Raw genomic sequence first — 21,722 nt, forward strand, 5'->3', positions numbered from 1 at the left:
ATAAGAAATAGGAGCAGGAGTAGGCCATCTAGCCCTTCGAGCCTGCCCCGCCATTCAGTAAGATCATGGCTGATCTGAAGTGGCTCAGTTCCACTTTCCCGCTTTCTCCCCATAACCCTTAATTCCCTTGTCTGTCAAAAACCTATCTACCCGTGTCTTAAATATATTTAGCGAGGTAGCCTCCACCACTTCAACGGGCAGGGAATTCCAGAGATTCACCACCCTTTGAGTGAAGAAGTTCCTCCTGAACTCCGTTCTAAACTGCCCGCCCTTTATCTTGAGGCTGTGCCCTCTAGTCCTGTGCCCTCTAGTCCAAATTCCAACAGGAGAGAATCTAACTGCCATACCTTGATAATGGTGACTATATCATTGCTGAATCTGTACTACCAACATTCTAGGGATTACCATTGACCAGAAACTGAACTGAATAGATACTGTGGCTACAGATGCTAGGAATCCTTCAGTGAGTAACTCACCTCCTGACTCGCCAAAGCCTATCCACCATTTAAAATGTGTAAGTCAGGAGTGTGATGGAATACTTTCTAATGGCCTGGATGAGTAATCTCCACCAATACTCAAGAAGCTCAGCACCATCTAGGAAAAAGCAACCCACTTGATTGGCATCCTATCCACAAACATTCACTCCCTAAACCACTGGCGAACAATGGCAGCAGTGTATACCATTTACAAGATGCACTGTAGGAACTCACCAAGGTTCCTTAGGCAACACTTTCCAAACCCATGACCACTTCTATCTAGAAGGACAAGGGCAGCAGACACAGGGGAATGCCACCACTTGGAAGTTTCCCTCCAAGCTACTCACCATCCTGACTTGGAAATATATTGCAATTCCTTCAGCATCAAAGTCCTGGAACTCCCTCCTGAAGAGCACCGTAGCTGTACCTATACCCTGTGGACTACAACAGTTCAAGAAAGTAGCTCGCCACCACCTTCTCAAGGGCAATTAGTGATGTGCAATAAATGCTGGCCAGACAGCAGCACCTACATCCCCATGAATGAATGAAAAAAAAAATCACCTCTTCTGGCAATTTCGAACAAAGGCTCTAATGAGTTTTAGGAACAGAATGTTCCAGCTGGAACCCAGACTGAGCATCAACGAGCAAGTTATTGGTGTATAAGTACAACTTGATAACTTTCATGACCCTGTCCATCTTTTGCTGATGTTTGAATTATCTGGTTGGGCAGTAATGCACTGGATTGGATTTCTCCTGTTTTTGGTGGGTAGGAAATAATGGGGGCAATTTTCCACTTTGTGGGGTAGATGTCAGGCCTGTGGTTGTAATGAAACAGCTTGGCTGAAGGTGTGGCTCAGTCTGGAGCATGGATCTTCACCGGCTTGGGTCACTGTCTGTGTGGAGTTTGCACGTTCCCCTCGTGTCTGTGTGGGTTTCCTCCGGGTACTCCGGTTTCCTCCCATAGTCCAAAGATGTGCGGGTTAGGTTGATTGGCCATGCTAAAAATTGCCCCTTAGTGTCCTGGGATGTGTAAGTTAGAGGGATTGGCGCGTAGATATGTAGGAATAAGGGGTTAGGGCCTGGGTGGGATTGTGGTCGGTGTAGACTCGATGGGCCAAATGGCCTCTTTCTGCACTGTAGGGTTTCAATGATTTCTATGATTACGACAGGACATTGTCAGAAACAATAACCATTGCACTCAACATTATCACACAGAGTGAATCCAATCGACTGCTTAGGTAATTGTGATATTGAGACACCTTAGATCGAATTTGCATTTCCCTTCGCTATATTGCCTGACTCTACCTTTTCATAAACCAATTTTGTGTTCCCTGTAAAATCAGTTGACTCCCTTGTCTGATTTACAGTTTCAATGTAGCCTCGAAACTTCTGGTATGATCAACGCTTCTCGATGACAGTGTATTTTTCATTCTTTTCATTCCAGGATCTTTTCAGCAAATCAGACCCTTTTTTGGAGATTTACAGGATTAATGATGATGAGTCTGAGCAACTTGTCTACAGGACAGAGGTGTGTGAAACGCTTTAGAGGAATATCTAGGATTACTGTGTCTAAGAGAAAGCACAACATTTTTCTCCCAGTTATAATGAAATTAATATGGAAAATGACATTTCAAGCCAGTGGGTAACTATATTTAAAGTAATAAATCCACTTAGATAAAAACATACCTGAAAAGATTTATTTAAAAATACAGATTTCATAAAAAGACAGTGCTTTATAACTCTTTAAATAAAATATTATTAAACTGTTGTGTTCCGGTTCCTTGTCTTAAATTCTACTATGGGGGTTAATTTAAAACGCATCAAAAAATTATACTTTTAGGATTTTAAATTATCACATCATTTCAGTGGTTGATGTAAAAATAAGCATTCACTGCTGTATCAGTTGGTACTTTTCTTGCACAACGTACTAATTTACAGGAAGCTGAATGATGTTGGTTCTTTCTAAGGTAGCTTGGTGGCACAGTGGTTAGCACCGCTGCCTCACAGCACCAAAGACCTGCGTTCGATTCTTGGCCTGGGTTGCTGTCTGAGCAGAGTCTGCATATTCTGTCTGTATCTGCCCAAGTTTCCCACAGTCCAAAAGATGTGTTGGTTAGATGCATTGGCCATGCTAAATTCTCCCTCAGTGTACCTGAACAGGCGCCGGAATGTGGCGACTAGGGAATTTTCACAGTAACTCCATTGCAGTATAATTACAAGCCTACTTGTGACACTAATAAATAAACTTTAAACAAAGTAGTCACATTATTAGAGAACATATATATTTCGTTGAAGTCTGTGACACTTATAAACTGGAATACCTTCACCCTTCAAAGTCTCTAACATGACAGGGACTAACAAACTTGTTACATTGAAATGATGTTGGACAGGACATTTAACAAAACATGCATTACATTTTACACATTAAACCAAGGAGAACATTTCTATAACAATAGACCACTTTGAAGTTAAGAAGGCTGAAAGATAATGACACTACAAATAATTTTTAGTGTTCCTGTCACTCAAAGCTAGCAGGATGGTGGAATATGCATCACCTTTATTACCAGAATAATAATAATTCAATTCCTTTACTTCCTCATTTATGAAGTAGGGGAGCCTCAAAAATTAATGAACAAATTCTATTACTCATCTGAAAAGGCTCCATGTAGAACCATTATGTATGACAGTCCCCAGTACAGCTGTCAATAACAGAACCAAATCATTTTCCAAACTGCTTATTATTATTTTCTTGACATAGAGAGTAATTCAGTCTGTAATTTGCGTCTGCTCAAGATATGCATTTACATAAATGCTGGATTACTTTCTTTCAAATTAAACTGGAATGTGCAATGCTACCTTTGGACTTAAAGGAAAATACGAGAAGGTGAGTTTACACCAACTCAACATGGCAAGGGTGGCAATTCAAATGTTGAGACCAGGACACTTTTTTACACTGTGACTTGCTATAATTGGAAATGTACTGTCTGCAAGGGACAGTATATTCAATATTAACTTTCAAAATGGAATTGGGTAAATACTTGAAGGGGAAACTTTGCAGGACTAGGGAGGGGGTAGAGGATCAGAAATGGAACTGATTAGAAAGCCATACCAAACATGATGGGCTGAATGTCATGGAATCAGAATCTACAACATGGAGATGGGCCTTTCAGTCCAAACTGGTTCATACCAATCAAAATGCCCATTTGCCTACATTTGGCCTGTCTACCTCTAAACCTTTCCTATTAGGGCAGCTCAGTGGCACAGTGGTTAGCACTGCTGCCTCACAGTGGCAGGGACCCGGGTTTGATTCCCGGCTTGGGTCATTTTCTGTGCTGAGTCTGCATGTTCTCCCTGTGTCTGTGTGGGTTTCCTCTGGAAGTTCCAGCTTCCTTCCACAATCCAAAAGATGTGCTGGTTAGGTGCATTGGCCACGCTAAATTTGCCCTCATTGTACCCGTACAGGTGCCAGAGTGTGGCGACTGGGAGATTTTCACAGTAACTTCAGTGCAGTGTTAATGTAAGCCGACTTGTGACAGAAATAAATAAACTTATCCGTGTATCTGCCCAAATGTCTTTTAAATGTTGTCAATGTTCCTGCCTCTGACAGCTCATTCCACAGATGTACCACACTCTGTGTAAAGAAGTTGCTTCTCAGGTTCCCATTAATTCTTTCCCCTAATAATGTCCTCTGATTGTGTTCTGGCATTCTAATATTTCACTCACAATGTGCCTTTTTGCATTTCTCAATAAATCTGTGGACAAATTTCTACCAATTTGCCTTCATATAAAAGTTTGTGTGTTACTTAATTATTAATAACCTGGTTAAAATAAACTGGGTAATAGGATATGTAGCAAATTTATACCAGCATGTTAACCAACTCATTAAAAATTATAGCATCATGAGTAGCTATGAATTAGAAAATCATTTGTTACGGTTTTAGCAATAATCTTCACGTTTAACATTGTGGAGTATGAGTAGTATTGACTAATGCATTTAATTCTGTCTCCAGCAGATTATTTATTGAGCTGGAATTGACTAGTTTTCTTGCGAGAGAGTAGAAGTTTATTGTTTATAACACACATACATTCAATTTCTACATCTAGATAGTCGGTATTATGGTGAGCCCATCAAAAGCACAACTTGTCCATGCCACCCTTTTCTTTTTAAAACCCCAAAGCTAATCCCAATTGCCTGCATTTGGCCATATCTCTCTATACCCATCATATCCATGTAACTATCTAAATGTTTTTTAAAAGACAAAATTATACCTGCCTCTACTACCATCTCTGGCAGCTTGTTCCAGACACTCACCAGCCTCTGTGTGAAAAAATTGCTCCTCTGGACACTTTTGTATCTCTCCCCTGTCATCTTAACACGATGCCCTCTAGTTTTAGATTCCCCTACCTTTGGGAAAAGATATTGACTACCTACCTGATCTGTGCCCATCATTATCTTATAGACGTCTATAAGATCACCCCTCAGCCTCCTATGCTCCAGAGAAAGAAGTCCCAGTCTATCCAGCCTCTCCTTATAACTCAATCCACCAAGTCCCAGTAACATCCTAGTAAATCTTTTCTGCACTCTTTCTAGTTTAATAATATCCTTTCTATAACAGGGTGACCAGAATTGCACACAGTATTCCAAGTGTGGCCTTACCAATGTCTTGTACAACTTCAACAAGACATTCCAACTCCTGTATTCAATGTTCTGACCGATGAAACCAAGCATGCCGAATGCCTTCTTCACCACTCTGTCCACCTGTGACTCCACTTTCAAGAAGCTATGAACATGCACCCCTAGATCTCTTTGATCTGTAACTCTCCCCAATGCCCTACCATTAACTGAGTAAGTCCTGCCCTAGTTCAATCTACCAAAATGCATCACCTTGCACTTGTCTAAATTAAACTCCATCTGTCATTTGTCAGCTCACTGGCCCAATTGATGTAGATCTCGCTGCAATTGGAGATAACTTTCTTCACTGTCCACCATGCCACCAATCTTAGTGTCATTGAAACTTACTAACCATGCCTCCTAAATTCGCATTCAAATCATTAATATAAATGACAAATAACTGATCCCTGAGGCACACCACTGGTCACAGGCCTCCAGTTTGAAAAACAATTCTCTACAACCACCCTCTGGCTTCTGTCAAGAAGCCCAATTTTGTATCCATTTAGATACCTTACCCTGGATCCCATGAGATTTAACCTTATGCAACAACGTACCATATCCCTTACCATATCCCTACCATATCCACAACCTTATGCAACAACCTACTTAATCCCTTATAAAACAAACACTGGAATTAATTGTCGGACATCAAAAACCACTTGTAGGTGTCAATCAGACTTATGAAATTGAAGATACCCTACTGTGATAATGGAAGGCTGTCCAATCAGACATGTAGTACTAGTCTATTAATGTTAAACCTCAGATCTATATCAACAGCCAGAGTGAAATAGCAAGCAATGATATTTTTAAAAACTCCAGACATTTTTTTCAAGATTTAAAGAGCAGGAGATTTAATGCCTTGACAGTTGCCTTTGACAGTTCATTCTCAATCTTTTGACAGTTGTTTCAGACAGTTACCCTTTGACACTTTTGACATTTCCAATGAGCTTGGCAGTTAACAAGTTTATACACTTTCTAAGCACATTCATGCCTACTTTTAATGATCCCAAGGTGCACCTGACTGCTTGCAAAGGGCAGCTCACTTTCCCAAGGGCGTCGCGATACTATATCCAAAAAGGTACCCTATCTCTCCAAAATGGTACCCTGTGTCTCCAAAAGAGTCAACAAAGGTTGAAGCTGCTCCTTCCAGATCTACCCTGCACACACCATGTTTTACACATCTGGATCACCAAAATTAGAAACAAGTGGAGGCAGCTGCTGATTTACACGGGCAGCAGCTTCTGTGTAATGTGCCTGCACAAATCCCAGTCTGGAGTTATTGCCACCCTCGCAAAAATGGTGGTTATGAAGATCCAGACCATTGTCTTTGATTTGCGTAAGTTTGACTAGTGCTCAGTCTGACATTTTGGATGTTTTTCTTTTGCTCCTCCAGGTTATCAAGAACAATTTGAATCCAGTCTGGGATCCATTTAAAGTTTCCTTGAGCTCACTTTGTAGTTGTGATGAAAAGAAACAGCTAAAGGTACTGATTGAAGTAGAATATTCTCTCCTACACGATGGGTCAAATCATCGCATAACGTGATGCACGTGACACTTCAAGTGTTCAGGACAGAATGTATTCTTATTGTTTGCTATTGTAAAATCACCATCTCTGTATATGAACAAAAGTTCAGTACATCCCAAGAATTTCCTTGCAGCTTCTTTCTCTCACTGACATCCTGCATTATTTGATCAGATGAACAATAGCTGGAAACCAGATGTTTGACTTGGTGTCCAGATGTGATGTTAATATTGCGGGTCAACCCACCCATTATTAAAGCAAACCCTGCTTTTTTGGTATTGCCCATTGAAATCAGTGACAGCCTGAATATCTAACTCTACACAGGGATAAGTAAGTTGGGTGCACTATTGTTGCCCATCAGTAGTGCGCACAGCTAATTCCGATGATCAAAATGCTGAAGTTTCGAAGCAAATGTTTTATTTTTGTTTTTAAATCCATCATCCCTCACCCGACATGTCTATTCTTGACAAGAAATTAATTTCTGTAGAAGTTGTGTGACTTCCACAAATTGTCACCTCTTACTATCCCTTTATGTCCAACTATAAGACTTAACGAAAGAGTCACCTAATGCCACTTTAGAAACTACAATTAATGCTCTCAATGAGTAGATGCTACATTTGAGGCGATGGCCCGTTGGTATTATTGCTAGACTATTAATCCAGAAACTCAGCTAATGCTTTGGTGACCCATGTTCAAATCCCACCATGGCAGATGGTGGAAATTGAGTTCAATAAAAAATATCTGGAGTTAGGAATCTATTGATGACCATGAAACCATTGTCGGAAAACCCATCTGCTTCACTAGTGCCCTTTAGAGAAGGAAATCTGCTGCCCTTATCTGGCCTGGCCTACATGTGACTCCAGAATCACAACAATGCGGTTGACTCTCAACTACCCTCTGATCAAGGGCAACTAGGGATGGGTAATAAATGCTGACCAGCCAGTGACTCTTATGTCCCATAAATGAATTAAAAAAATGTGATGTGCCTATTTTGGTGCAAGCATTAGACAAATTGTTAACTGAAACAAAAGTTGGAGATTACATAAAGACAGACTGGGATTTTACCGCCTTGCCTGCCCAGAATCGGGGTGGGCGAGGCTCGCAAAATGGCATTCTCTGTTGGTCTTGGGTGGGCGAGGTGGTCAGATTCGGCAATAGTGATTGTTTGATCTAATTGGTCTAAAGCAGGCTTTAGTTAATGTTCAGTGATGATTTTTTTTCAGTTTATATCAGGTGATGATTCAGCACTGGGTGGAATTTCCTGGTCCTGGCAGCAGTGGGCATTGTGGGGGGAGGCAGGGAGGAAGGGGGAGGGGTGAGAAGCCAAATTCCTGTTCCCCAGTGACAGGATTTGACTATGGGGATGGAAGGCATGTGGAGATGATATCTGGTTTCGTTCAGAATAACGGGGAGAGATTTGAGGGTGATGCAGGGCAGGGGAATGGTAATGTTGGGCCTGTGGTGATGGGGGAAGTTGGTGGGTGGTGGAGCAAATTTGAAAAGTGACGGGCACCATTTTTTCAAGCTGGCAAACTGACTTTGACCAATAATGCAGAACTCCAGTGATAACTTTTAAAACCTGAAGAATCAAAATATTTATAAAAATATTAAACACACAGGAGGAATCAATCTTACTGGCTTGTCCCACTGGTCGACCAGCGTGGTGAGCTGGCAAGATTGTGCGAGAGGTAATCATTTATGCCCAGTTTCTTGCCTCTCACAATGATACTGACCCTTTTCTGCTGGTGTAATGATCCTCGCACCTGGGAAAAATGTGAGGCTGTTTTAAATATTTTGAATATTATTAGTGAGCCTGGGACATGATCGTCTGGACTTACTTTCCTTAACAGTCATGCTACTGGATATCTTTACTGATGAGGATCACAGATGGATCCCAGCAATGGGGATCAGATGTGATGCCCTCCCTGGTGGGACTATAGGCCATTGAAGCCCCCAGAGAGGTCGGGGGCAGAAATGGTCAGCCTGGCACTGCCAGCTTGGATCCCTGGTGCTGCCAGCCTGACACCATGGCAGTGCCTACTGAGCATTCTGACACTGACCACTGGGCACCAGATAATGCCAAAAGAGGTGGGGTCTAAGGGGAGGGTTGAGTCTAAGGGGCGGGGTCTGAGGGATCAAGGCCTAAAGGGGAGGTAGGTCAGCTCCATACTCTGCATTGAGATCGTCAGGACAGTGATCAACAGGAGGCGGGGCAGAATCGGAGGTGACGGTTGGCCACGGTGAAAATTGGGCATGTGGGGGGAGGGGGTATCATGGGTAGCATTCAGCTGGGGGTGGAATGGTTTGATTTGATTTGATTTATTATTGTCACATGCTATATGGACGGAATGTACCGTTCATAGAGAAGGAAACGAGAGGGTGCAAAATGTAATGTTACAGTCAAACCTAGGGTGTAGAGAAAGATCAACTTAATGCAAGGTAAGTCCATTCAAAAGTCTGACAGCAGCAGGGAAGAAGTTGCTCTTGACCCGGTTGGTATGTGATCTCAGACTTTTGTATCTTTTTCCCAAAGGAAGAGAGAATGCTCAGGGTGCGTGGGATCCTTCATTATGCTGGCTGCTTTGCCAAGGCAGTGGGATGTGTAGATAGAGTCAATGGATAGGAGACTGGTTTGTGTGATGGATTGGGCTACATTCATGACCTTTTGTAGTTCCTTGCGGTCTTGGGCAGAGCAGGAGCCATACCAAGCTGTGATACAACCAGAAAGAATGCTTTCTATGGTGCATCTGTAAATGTTGGTGAGAGTCATAGCTGACATGCTAAATTTGCTTGGTCTTCTGAGGAAGTAGAGGCATTGGTGGGCTTTCTTAACCATAGTGTTGGCATGGGGGGACCAGGACAGGTTGTTGGTGATCTGGATGCCTATAAACTTGAAGCTCTCAACTCTTGCTACTTCGCCTTCATTGATGTAGACAGGGGCATGTTCTTCTTTGCGTTTCTTGAAGTTGATGACAATCTCTTTCATTTCGTTGACATTGAGGGAAAGATTATTGTTGCCGCACCAGTTTACATGATGTCTATCTCATTCCTATACTCTGTCTTATCATTGTTTGAGATCTGACCCACTATGGTGGTATCATCAGCACCTTGAAAATGGAATTGGAGGGGTATTTGACTGCATAGTCATAGGTGTGAAGTACTCATAGGAGTATAATAGAGGGATGAGAACACAACCTTGTGGGGCACTGGTGTTGAGGATGATCGTGGAGGAGGTGTTGTTTCCTATCCTTACCGACTGTGGTCTGAGTTAGGAATGGGTCATGACTGGGGGGATGTTTGGAGGGTTTGGGGTGTGGTGGCCGGAAGGGGGTTTGGGGAAGAGCGATAGATCAGAATGCATGTGCAATAGCATTCTCCAGCAGTCTGCAGTCGGCTTCCCGGTGTGAAGAGACTCCATCCACTTCTCTGCTGTCGAGAAGCGCCCTTTGCCTCATTTTTTGTTTCTGAGTGCTGTATGATTGTGTCTGAGAGTCACCCAGGAAGCGAGTGTGATTCTCTCCCATTTTCATGCCTGTTTGGCACTTAGAATTTTTTTTGGTCAGGTTACCCCTGCTAGATAAGAGATACACAGTTAGAAAAGTAAACCCTAAAAATGTTTTACACCATCTGTCACTTTGCAGAACAAAAACACGTTGATAGGGTTTTCTAAAGGCAGATTCAAACAAACAGCTTTACGGGACTAGTATCCTCCTAGCGCAAGACTGAGCTCCTTCCTTCAGTTAAAAATCCTACACAGCCAAAACAAAGGAGCTGGTCTTCAGTGAGACACCTCCCCACCCCACAATGTCTCCATCCAGCTGAACACCTATTCTGATAAATACTTTATTTCCCTTTCATCTTTGTTCTCCCTTGTCTTCACAAATTCCTTTCAACTTTGGTTCCCCAAACTGTTACTTTGGGTCAATAAGGTTTAAACCAGCTGTCCTTGTTGACTCATGAGTCTCCTGCAAGCTACGAATCTTCCTTGTCAACTCTGAACCTCTTCGGAAATGTAATAAATACATATCATTTTCAGCACTTAACCACAGCTGTAAATTTCAAACCTATTCTGTTTTCTTGTAACTCAAAACTTACCACAAGGCCTCTTTGCAAATGTGAAGACTGAATTCATTTACTCTTTCATCCCTTAGACACCACAATTTGACTCCAAATATTTCTCCTTTGATTACCCTGGACACACACAGACACAGCTTTCCTTACCTACACAGAATATGTATATATAAAACACAAAAAGATTACACACATGAGGCACACAGAGGGAACAGGTAAAAGAGGCTTCTATGATCTAGTTGTCATCATTGTCCTGGAGCCATTGCTTCCTCGCCTGCATTAAGCTCATCCCTCATGATGTCCTCCTCATCGAAGGAGACATGCAGCTCCTCAGTTACTCCATCTGATGAATCATCCTTCCTTCGCAGCACCAGGTTATATACAGCACAGCAAACCACTATAATATGGAAGACCCTTTGCCAAGCATACTGGACAGCATTGTCTGACTGGTCTAGACATCTGAAACGCATCTTTAGCGTCCTAACAATGAAGGAGCCTGTCTCAGAATGAGCTGCATTGTACTTCTTCACTCAAATGCTTTCTGGCCTCTAAACAAGCGCCATATGCTGAGGGCCTGTAATGATCCGTGGCATCGGCGAGTGACTCAGGATGTAACAGCTATTGTCACTCCCAGTATCTTGCACAGATCTGCAAAATCTCCCTCTGGTGGTTACAGATCAGCTGCACATTGAGGGAGTGAAGCCTTTGAAGCCAAATTGTTGAAGATTCATAGTGACTGCTGCAGGGAGCTCTCATAGCCACGTGTGTGCAGTCGATGATACCCTGTACTTGTGGGAGGCCAGAGATCACTGCAAATCCCACTGCCCTGGCAGCCAGGTTGGTTTCATCCAAGGAGAGCTGCAGGTAATTGTGTGCCCTACTGAAAACAATATTGGTCACCTCTGGATGAATTATTGAGCAGAGGGTTGTGATTTCTGTAGAGGTCCCCAGTGGAGCCCTGGGAGGAACCTCTCACAAAACATTCACTGCAGTAGTTACCTTTGGAGCCAATGGCAATGGATGGTCTCCCATCCCTGCTCCTCCCCAAGAATGTGACATATGTGATTCACGACATGTGTTCACAAGTAAAGATGTCTACGGCAATATCTCTTGATCAACTGTATGAATGAAGGCATCTTCAGTGCACCCTTGGTTATGTGGAACACCCCTTTGGAAAGGGTCTGTCATCCTTAGTATATGCATCTTCATGGGGTTCCACTGGTCTCTGTTCCTCAGGGTGAGGCCCTTCCGTTTGCCCTATCTGATGGTAATTGGCCCTCTTTCCTGCTGAGTTGCCTGGGTGCTAGGATAAAAGCAGCATTGCCTCCTGTATCCATACTACACTCCTGATCATCCCTGTGGATAACATTGAACAGAGACATGATTGTATATAACCCTCCAATGATTACCTTCCAGTCACAGTTAGAGAGTCACTGTGAAGCCCCTTGAAAGCTCTCATTCCAGACATTCCATCCTCAGATCACCCCTTGCAGCTGCACTGCTGCCTTGAGCACCATTGGAAGGGCATCCTTGCCCTGCTCCTCACTCCCCAATCCCCCCTCTCTCTTTCACCCTTCACACTCTCCCCCACACACCCCTCCACTCTCCCCCCATTCACGCCCCCTCTACTCCCTGCCAAGACACTTTTCCTCCGTCATTCCAGTGAGCTGAGCTTTAATGAATATTCACGTTATTCCAGGACATGTCAATGTGTTTCCTGACATGATGTAGCAGACTATCCAACCCGGCCTGAAAGCCAAAGGCAGAAAAGTTTAAACTATTTTCATGATGGCAGGAAGCTGACTTTGGACCACATGCTGAATTTTCCCTACCTCCCGCTGCTGGCGGGACTGGAAAATCCCACCAGGTGAATAACTCCACCCAAAGGTGAGTATTATTCCTTCTGCACTTTTTACTATTTCCCTGACGTGTTGGGGAAAAAGTATTGGTTGAAATGGAACTGCTGAACAGAGTGAGATTTGTCCGCAATTTGTTGTATCCATTGGAATCCATATAATTTTTTATCATCAGTCTTACCTCATTGTAATTATATCTGAAAATTCGAATGGGTGAAATTTGGAGTGATGATCCTCTGTGCAAATTCCCACATTTTTTTTTGTTGGGTGGCACGGTGGCACAGTGGTTAGCACTGCTGCCTCACGGAGCCAGGGACCTGGGTTCAATTCCAGGCTTGGGTCTGAATGGAGTTTGCCTGTTCTCCCTGTGTCTGTGTGGGTTTCCTCTGGGTGCTCCAGTTTCCTCTCATACTCCAAAAGGTGTGCAGGTTCGGTGGGTTGGCCATGCTCAATTGCCCCTTAGTGTCCCAAAATGTGTAGGTTGGGTGGATTGGCCATGATCAATGCACAGTGTTAGAGGGAATGTCTGATAGCTTGGCCTGGGTAAGATGCTCTTTCACAGAGTTGGTGTGGGCTGAATGGCCTCCTTTTCACTGTAGGGATTCTGTGATTCTATATTCATTAAATTGAACTGCTGCAACGTAAACACTTCAGTCTCTCACTGACCTTTTAATGAAACAGATAAAACAGTTAAGACTTACTTGGCAACGCGCTATACTGAACAATGAATAAAGCACCCTATCCCTGCATGAAAACGTTTAGCTGTAGGTGGAAAGGACATTTGCCCCAAGCCAGCGGGTCCTTGTTAAATATGCAGATTGTGCTGCAACTACATTGCTGGGACTTAATCTGTTATTTTAATCTGAGGTTTAAGCAGGGAAACAGTAATGACTTCAATGCCAGACCAATCCTGTCAGATACAGCAGCCAGAAACACTCTAAAAGGATCATCTAAAAATGTATTTATTTGAAACAAAAACAGAAAATGCGGGAAAGCCCCAGCAGGACTGGCAGCATCTGTAGAGACAGGAACAGAGTTAATGTTTTGAGTCTGAGTGATTCTTCTTCAAGTTGAAGTGTGTAGGAATGATACGGATTATATAGTCAGGCAGTGGATTTGGCCAATTTCTCAGCTGTTTTGGTCTCTTGCTGATATTACAAGCATGCAGATTAGTCATTCCGCCCACTTTTGACTTTCTTCATCCAAATCCTTTCTTTCCTCTCAAAATGTATCACTTCACATTTCTCTGCATTAAATGTGATCTGATGTCAGTCTGTGCTCCTGAAGACACCTACAATACTCTTCAGAATGAACTACGTTTCTCATTTTGGCTGTGACACAGTGTTATTGTCACTGAAACTCAATGCTCAAGGGCAGACATTGCCAGCCTTTCAGTAAAACAGCACGCTTCAAAGACACAAACAATTCCATGGCACACCCACGTGTTTTCAGCTGACTCGATTGCTCACAAACGCCTTACAATGTAGTAGCAAACCGATAGTGGCCAATCAAATACAAGAAGCGGGGTCACCTGATGTCCCATCTCCATGGAGATGGAACATTGGCACCTGCTACACCCATGAGGGTGGAGGAAGAGTGAGTATGGAGGTTGGTGGGGGCGGGGAGTACAGATAGTGTGTGTGGCATATAGCAATATTGAAGATAGGAGCAGGAGGAGCTATTTAGCCCTTCGAACCTGCTCCACCATTCATTACGATCATGACTGATTCTCCAACTCAATAGTCTAATCCTGCTTTCACCCCATAACCTTTGATCCCATTTGCCCCAAGTGCTATATCTAGCCACCTCTTAAATATATTCAATGTTTTGGCATCAACTATTTCCTGTGGTACTGAATTCCACAGGCTCACCACTCTTTGGGTGAAGAAATGTCTCCTCATCTCCATCTTAAATGGTCTACCCCGAATCCTTAGGCTGTGACCCATGGCTCTGGACTCCCTCACCACTGGGGACATCCTCCCTGCATCTACCCTGCCTAATCCTGTTAGAATTTTATAAGTCTCTATGAGATCCCACCGCATTCGTCTGAATTCCAGCGAAAACAATCCTAACCCAGTCAATCTCTCCTCATACATCAGTCCTGCCATCCCCGGAATCAGCCTGGTAAACCTTCGCTGGACTCCCTCAAGAGCAAGAACATCCTTCCTCAGGAAAAGAGACCAAAACTGCACACAATATTCTAGGTGTGGCCTCACCGAGGCCCTGTATAATTGCAACAACACATCCTTGCTTCTGTACTCAAAACCTCTCACAATGAAGGCCAACATGCCATTTGCCTTCTTTATTGCCTGCTGCTCCTGCATGCTTACCTTCAGCGACTCTCGCTACACAATCCCTTCTCCCAATTTACAGCCATTCAGTCGTAATCTGCCTTCTTGTTTTTGCTTCCAAAGTGAATAACCTCACATTTATCCAAATTATATTGCATCTGCCATTGATTTGTTCACTCACCCAATCTGTCCAGATCATTCTGAAGGATCTCAGCGTCTGTGTCACAGTTCACCCTCCCACCCAACTTGGTATCATCTGCAAACTTTTGAGATGTTACATTTTGTTCCCTCATCCAAATCATTAATATGTTGTGAATAGCTGGGGTGTGGAAAGAGAGTGGGAGGTGAGAAGATGGAGAGAGTGTGGAGAAATAATGGAGGAAAAGTGTGAACATAGAGAGTGGAGGAAGACCAAAAGGAGCAAAAGTGGAGGAGGTGTGTGAAAGGAGAGCGGGAGAAAGTGAAAGTGAAGGGAATGTGTGGATGGAGAGAGTGTGGAGGGAGAGAGGGTGGAGAATGTGGGGGGGAGACTGTGGGGGGAGAGTGTGAAGGGAAGGAGTGTGGATGAAGAGAGCGTGGGGGGGAGAGTGTGGAGAGAGAGTGTGTGGGGGAAGGGTGTGTGGGCGGAGAGTGTGTGGTGGGGAGAGTGTGGTGGGGAGAGTATGGGGGGAGAGTGTGGGGGGAGAGTGTGGTGGGGAGAGAGTGTAGAGGGGAGAGTGTGGGGGAGAGAGCGTGGGCAGGGAGAGTGTGGGGTTGGGAGTGTGGGGAAGAGTATGTGGGGGGAGATTGTGAGGGGGAGAGTGGAGTGGGGAGAGTGGAGTGAAGAATGTGGGATGGAGAGTGTGGAAGGTAGAGTGTGAAGAGAGTGTGTAGGTAGAGTGTGGAGGGAGTGAGTGTCTGGAGGGAGAGATGGTGGAGGGAGGGGTGCAGAATCACAGGATTTCAGTGGATGGGGGCACTGTGGTAAGTTTGGAGGTAGCTAACATAGGCAGTCATGTCTCTGATGCGTGAGTTCAATTCCTGGAGGTGAAGATGGTAATAACGGAATCACTCCCTCCAGCTTACGTGGGAGTCATTCAGTTTTGGAGATTCGGAAGTCAACTTGGAAAGCTTTCAATTTCAATGTGTAAACAAACCTGATCCCTTCCCTGGAAGCTGGTTGAATACTTGGGAAAGATACAAACTGCCTGTTGGTGATTTTACTCGTAATGCAAGCCAAATTCCCAGAGCTCAAAGCAGTAAAGTGATTGGTGGAGAGATCTGCCAACCTTTCATCCAACTCGAATCATTAGAATTCAGCAAAAGATCAGGTAATGAAATGCAGAATGAACACAATGTAAAGTCTAGATTTTTCCAGGGCCAAGCGGGTAATAATATTCATCCCAATGATACAAAGAGGGAATATATCCAATATGTGATGGGAAAAGCAGATTGTATTTTATATTGAGCCAGAAAATCTTTAATAATAAAAACTGAATTGCATCAAAAGGGCTGTCACAGGCATCCTCGCCTCAGGTGCACCATGGATCTCATTCTTACTGCAACCAGTTTGGTAGTTCTGGGTAGTCACCCAGTCCCATTCCATTATTAGAGTGCGGCTCACAACCTTCCACCCTCATTCTATATTCGATACACATTCACCCTATATTCGATATACATTCACCTTATATTCAATATACATTCACCCTATATCGAAGCCACGTTCACACTTTATTCCTTATATGTTCACCCTATATTCAATGTATGTTCTGTTTTGTTCCCCCAGTGTTTAATCTGGGATTATGATACCCGTGGAAAACATGATTATATTGGAGAGTTTTACACAACATTTGAGCAAATGCGGAAAGCAATGGGAGAAAACAAGGTAAATGAAAGTGAATTATGAAGTTTTGTGAAGAATCCAAACAACAATTGATGGATAATTGGAGTTAGATTTCATGACTGTACTGCAATGTAATTGTAGTTAAAAATACTTGAGATAAGTCAGGATCTTGTAATTCTGTTGTGCTGAATGTTCACATTTTCAAATCTTTAAGATCTGCTCTGATGATTGTGACCTCCCAGCATTGATAGCTGATGCAATCCCCGGGCTGAATTTTGCTCTCCCTCCCAACTGAGGTTCCGAGGTGGGATTGTGTGTGTGTGTGTGTGTGTGTGTGTGTGTGTGTGTGTGTGTGTGTGTGTGTGTGTGTGTGTGTGGGAGTGTGTGTGTGTGTGTCTGTGTGTGTGTGTGTGTGTGTGTGTGCGTGTGTGTATATGTGTGTGTGTGTGTGCGTGTGTGTGTGTGTGTGTGTGTGTGAGTGTGTGGGTGTGTGTGTGTGTGTGTGTGTGTGGGGGAGTGGGGAGCTGGTCATGGATTTTCATGGACAGGATTCCCTCCTCCAGGTTCCCACCTGTCCATGCCTGGAAACAATCTCCCAGTGGGATGGGCGGGACCTTGGATGGGAAGCCCTTCCTTGCCCTGGTTAAGCACCTTAAGTGGCCATCCATTTTCCTACCCATTTAGACTAGTGGGTAGATGATGGCTTGGGGGGGAGCATGAACGTAAAGAAAGTTCAATCTCAGCAGGGAAGTGGGTAAGGAGGGGTGGGGTACCTCAAACAAAAGCCCCCTTCTGACTGAGGCGACATCCCTTTAAGGCCCGATGACTTCCCTGTCCCACCAGCCTATTCCTCAAGACTGTGATCATCCCCCTCGCCACCTCCCCATATGTTCTCTACCATCCTCACCCTGGAACCCTGCCACTTACTTGTCCTCCGGGTTCTGGGACTTAGCGCTGGGCAAATCCCTGCAATACCTCTTCTGGCCACTGCAGTGCTGTAACTGGGGGACTGGAGAGTTGTCAGGCAATGTAATGGGCCAGCAGCTACAAGGCAGGACTTCCACCCAGGTGAGGAGTGGAGGTGTTGCCATATGCCAAACAATACTCGCTTGACAGTAATGTGACATCAGGGATGCTGGAGTAGGAAAGGATGTGTTACCCACTGACTCTTAGGATGACAGGGGCTTAGTTTGAAAATTCAGGCCCCCATGATTTGGTGTCCGATTAAAGGCTGATATTAAAAATGCTCCAGATAGAGACAGAAAAACCTGTAACAATCCCTCCTGCCCTCACAATGCTTCACCTGACAAACACCTAAGAATGAAATGAGATATTTAGTGCCTGAGTTGGTCTATAACACATTCTACACCTTTTATTTTATATTGGACTGTCTGTAGTGTTGGTAGCACTCTGGCAATGTCTGCAATTTCTAGAAGTTATTCCACCAGGATGTGTGTAATGACTCCACAGTCCAGGAAACAGGATGAGAATTCAGGTGAATGAGAAGAATCCAGCTTAGAGACATTATGGAACCCTGAATCCAAATGAGCCATCACTTTTACAAAGTAGTTTTCATCATCTAGCTACTAAATATCATCAGTCCATAACACTTGCTGCTGAGCAAGGATAATGTTGGCTCATCTACATGACCCCTATCTCTGTCTCTCCGAGCCTGTCATCCACTGAACTCCTCCAGTTCAAGGCTCTTGCCTGATTTTAACTTGGGCAGCACGGTAGCACAGCGGTTAGCACTGCTGCTTCACAGCTCCAGGGATCTGGATTTGATTCCCGGCTTGGGTCACTGACGGTATGGAGTTTACACATTCTCCTCGTGTCTGCGTGGGTGCTCCTGTTTCGTCCCACAGTCCAAAGATGTGCAGCTTAGGTTGATTGGCCGTGCTAATAAAAAAAGATTGCCCCTTAGTGTCCTGAGATGAGTAGGTTAGAGGGATTAGAGGGCAAAATATGTAGAGATATGGGGCTGGGGCCTGGGGGGGATTGTGGTTGGTGCAGACTGGATGGGCTGAATGGCCTGTTTCTGTACTGTAGGGTTTCTATGATATGATTCTATGATTTCTTACTGCTGTACTATTGGCAGCCATGTCTTCAACTGCTGAGGCCCTAAGTCCTGGAATTCCCTCCCTATACCTCTCTGCCCCTCTACTTCCCTCTCCTCCTTTGGATTACCCCTTGAAACCTGCCTCTCATCTGTCCTAATATCCCCCTTGTGGTGTTTGGCGACAGACTTTGTCCGCTGCCGGTCCTGTGAAATGCCTTGGGATATTTTGCTATGCTGAAGGCACAGTATAAATGCAAGCTGCTGTTGTTGCTCTGACCTTTTCCTTCATAGTTTAATGTCACATTGCCTCCAGTTTCAGTGTAGAGTTTGTGCCAAGCAGCAATATTCAAAGGTATTCAGTTTCCTTTTGTTGCTTTGTGCTCTCGGCCAAGCTCCACTGTTGCAATGGTATAGTGCAGCTGGACTCCAACCGAGTTGTAGTAACCCTGCAGTTTTGTTTACATAGCCACAAGGTTCTCACCTGACATTCAGCCAGAACAATGGTTCTCGCTATTCTGGGATCAAACACTTTGGTTCTTCTTAATTAACGACAGTCCTTCCTTCTAAAGAATGGAATTCCTCAGTTGAGTTTGTCGTCATGCAATGTTCCTGGTATAAAATATCGACCACCATGTCAACATCCTTGGGTTTATCATTGACCAGAAACTCAACTGGACTCGCCGCATAAACACAGTGGCTACAAGAGCAGGTCAGGGACGGGGAATACTGTGGCGAGTAACTCATCTCCTAACTCCCCAAAGCCTGTCCACAAGGCACAAGTCAGGAGTATGATGGAATACTCCCCACTTGCCTGGATGGGTGCAGTTCCAACAACACTCAAGAAGCTTGACATCATCCAGAACAAAGCAGCCTGCTTGATCGGCAGCACATCTACAAACATTCATTCCCTCCACTACTGACGCTCAGTAGCAGCAGTGTGTACTTTTTACAAGATGCACTGCAGCAATTCACCAAAGGTCCTTAGACAGCACTTTCCAAAACCCATGACCACTTCCATCTAGAAGGACAAGGACAGATAAATGGGAACACCACCACCTGCAAATTCCCGTCCAAGCCACTCACTGCTCACAGAGCCAGGGACTTAGGTTCGATTCCCAGTTTGGATCAGTGTCTGTGTAGAATTTGCACGATCTCCCTCTATCTGCATGGGTTTCCTCCAGGTGCTCCAGTTTCCTCCCACAGTCTGAAAGATGTACTGGTTAGGTGCATTGACCTTAACAGGCGCCGGACTGTGGCAACTAGGGGAATTTCACAGTAACTTCATTGCAGTGTTAATGTAAGCTTAAACTTAAACCACCCTGACTTGGAAATATATCACTGTTCCTTCACAGTTGCTGGATCAAAATCCTGGAATTCCCCCCCTAATGGCATTATGGACTGCAGAGATTCAAGAAGGCAGCTCATCATCACCTTCTTAGGGGCAACTAGGGATGGGCAATAAATGCTGGCCAGCCAGCAATGTTCATGTCCCATGAACGAATAAAGAAAAATATTTTCTTTCAAGCTCCCGAACTCATGCCTTTTTCAGAATGCAATATTGACCTGTGGATTGACTTCACTGCCACACAGAATCATGTCATGGTCCATATTCCTCTGTAGCAGGACACCCAGCAGTGCCTACCATTAAGCTAGACTTGCCTTTGTGTGTCCAGCTTTTAAAAAGATTTTATGTGGCAAATTGCTGGAAGTGTGAGCTAATGCCAGCGTGGAGAGAGCAACTTAACTGCTGGAACCCTGAGAGAAGAAGGCAAGCAGCTCTCCTTCCCCAGTTAGACTGAAGGACTGTGAAATAACCAGTACAATGGGCGGGGAGGAAGTGTGAATTCGAGTGGGTGAATTCAATGGCAAGTCAGGTGCAGAAAGAGAAATAAAGAGAGGGAAAGAACAATCGGATTGTAGAAAGAGACGCAGAAAAGATAAAAAATAGCTTGCTGACATTCATCACATGTGCGGCACAATGGCTCGTACTGCTGCCTCACTGCGCCAGAGACCCGGGTTTAATTCCCGGCTTGGGTCACTGTGAAGTCAGCATGTTCTCCCTGTGTCTGCTTGGGTTTCCTCTGGGTGCTCCGGTTTCCTCCCACAGTCTGAAAGACATGCTGGTTAGTACAGGCGCCAGAGTGTGGCAACGAGGGGATTTTCACAGTAACCTCATTGCAATATTAATGTAAGCCTACTTGTGACACTAATAAATAAACTTAAAAAGTTGTTAAGGCTGTAATAGACAAGATGAGTTTTAGTTTGTATGCGCAGCATAAATACACCACTTGATGCCATTCAGTTCCTCTCAATGGTGTAAATGGTGTAAGACGTCAATTTTGTAACGCTGACAGCAAAGTGATGTGACTTGGACAATGCCACTTGGATTCCTGTGTTAAGCTGCCATCTGGGCGCTTGCTTGCAGATCCTGTACCATTGGCTGGTAAATAATGGCAAGAGTGACCTCACCATCACTCTGACAGGAATATCTGGGCCATCACTTGTGAAATTTGCGTCTGCTGTCGCCCAGGCTGGCGTGGCTAATGCAAGTAACAGAAAACATGCTGAATTTGTGAGGCTCGGTGTTGGCATTCAGCATTCAATCATGGTTCGTCTGTTCTAAAGCACTGATCAGCGGTTGTTTGTGTTCCGCCTGACACATCAGCTGCTCCACATTAAGATGGAAAGTGTTAATGGTATTCCCCGCTGTCGCTTGCTTTGTTCGACTCGATGACATGCACAGTGAATATTTAAACTAGTTTTCTTCCCACTCCAAGTGACACATTGGTTGCTTTTTGTATGCATGGCAACCATTTTGTCGAGCGTACCTTTCTAATCTCAAAGGTATATCACACAGCAAATCAAAGTACCTTTACTTTGTAATACAGAGGGTGTATTATGTGTGCTATGTTGTTTTGTATTCTAATGCAGCAACCTGACTCGGGTCTTCTCT

The 21,722-nt window shown here is 44.2% G+C and overlaps 1 protein-coding gene across 1 annotated transcript in view; it reads left to right on the plus strand.

The window, feature by feature from the left end:
* cpne7 (copine VII) overlaps positions 1 to 21,722 on the plus strand; it is a 133,072-nt gene that overhangs the window by 73,906 nt on the left and 37,444 nt on the right. The window contains exons 5-7 of the mRNA XM_080188092.1: positions 1,921 to 2,004; positions 6,542 to 6,631; positions 16,654 to 16,752. Coding sequence (XP_080044218.1) covers positions 1,921 to 2,004; positions 6,542 to 6,631; positions 16,654 to 16,752 — 273 coding nt within the window. The remainder of the gene's footprint in view (positions 1 to 1,920; positions 2,005 to 6,541; positions 6,632 to 16,653; positions 16,753 to 21,722) is intronic.

The sequence above is a fragment of the Carcharhinus amblyrhynchos genome, chromosome 4 (genome assembly GCF_965287045.1).
Source record: "Carcharhinus amblyrhynchos chromosome 4, sCarAmb.v2.hapA, whole genome shotgun sequence".
In the NCBI taxonomy this organism is placed as follows: domain Eukaryota; kingdom Metazoa; phylum Chordata; class Chondrichthyes; order Carcharhiniformes; family Carcharhinidae; genus Carcharhinus; species Carcharhinus amblyrhynchos.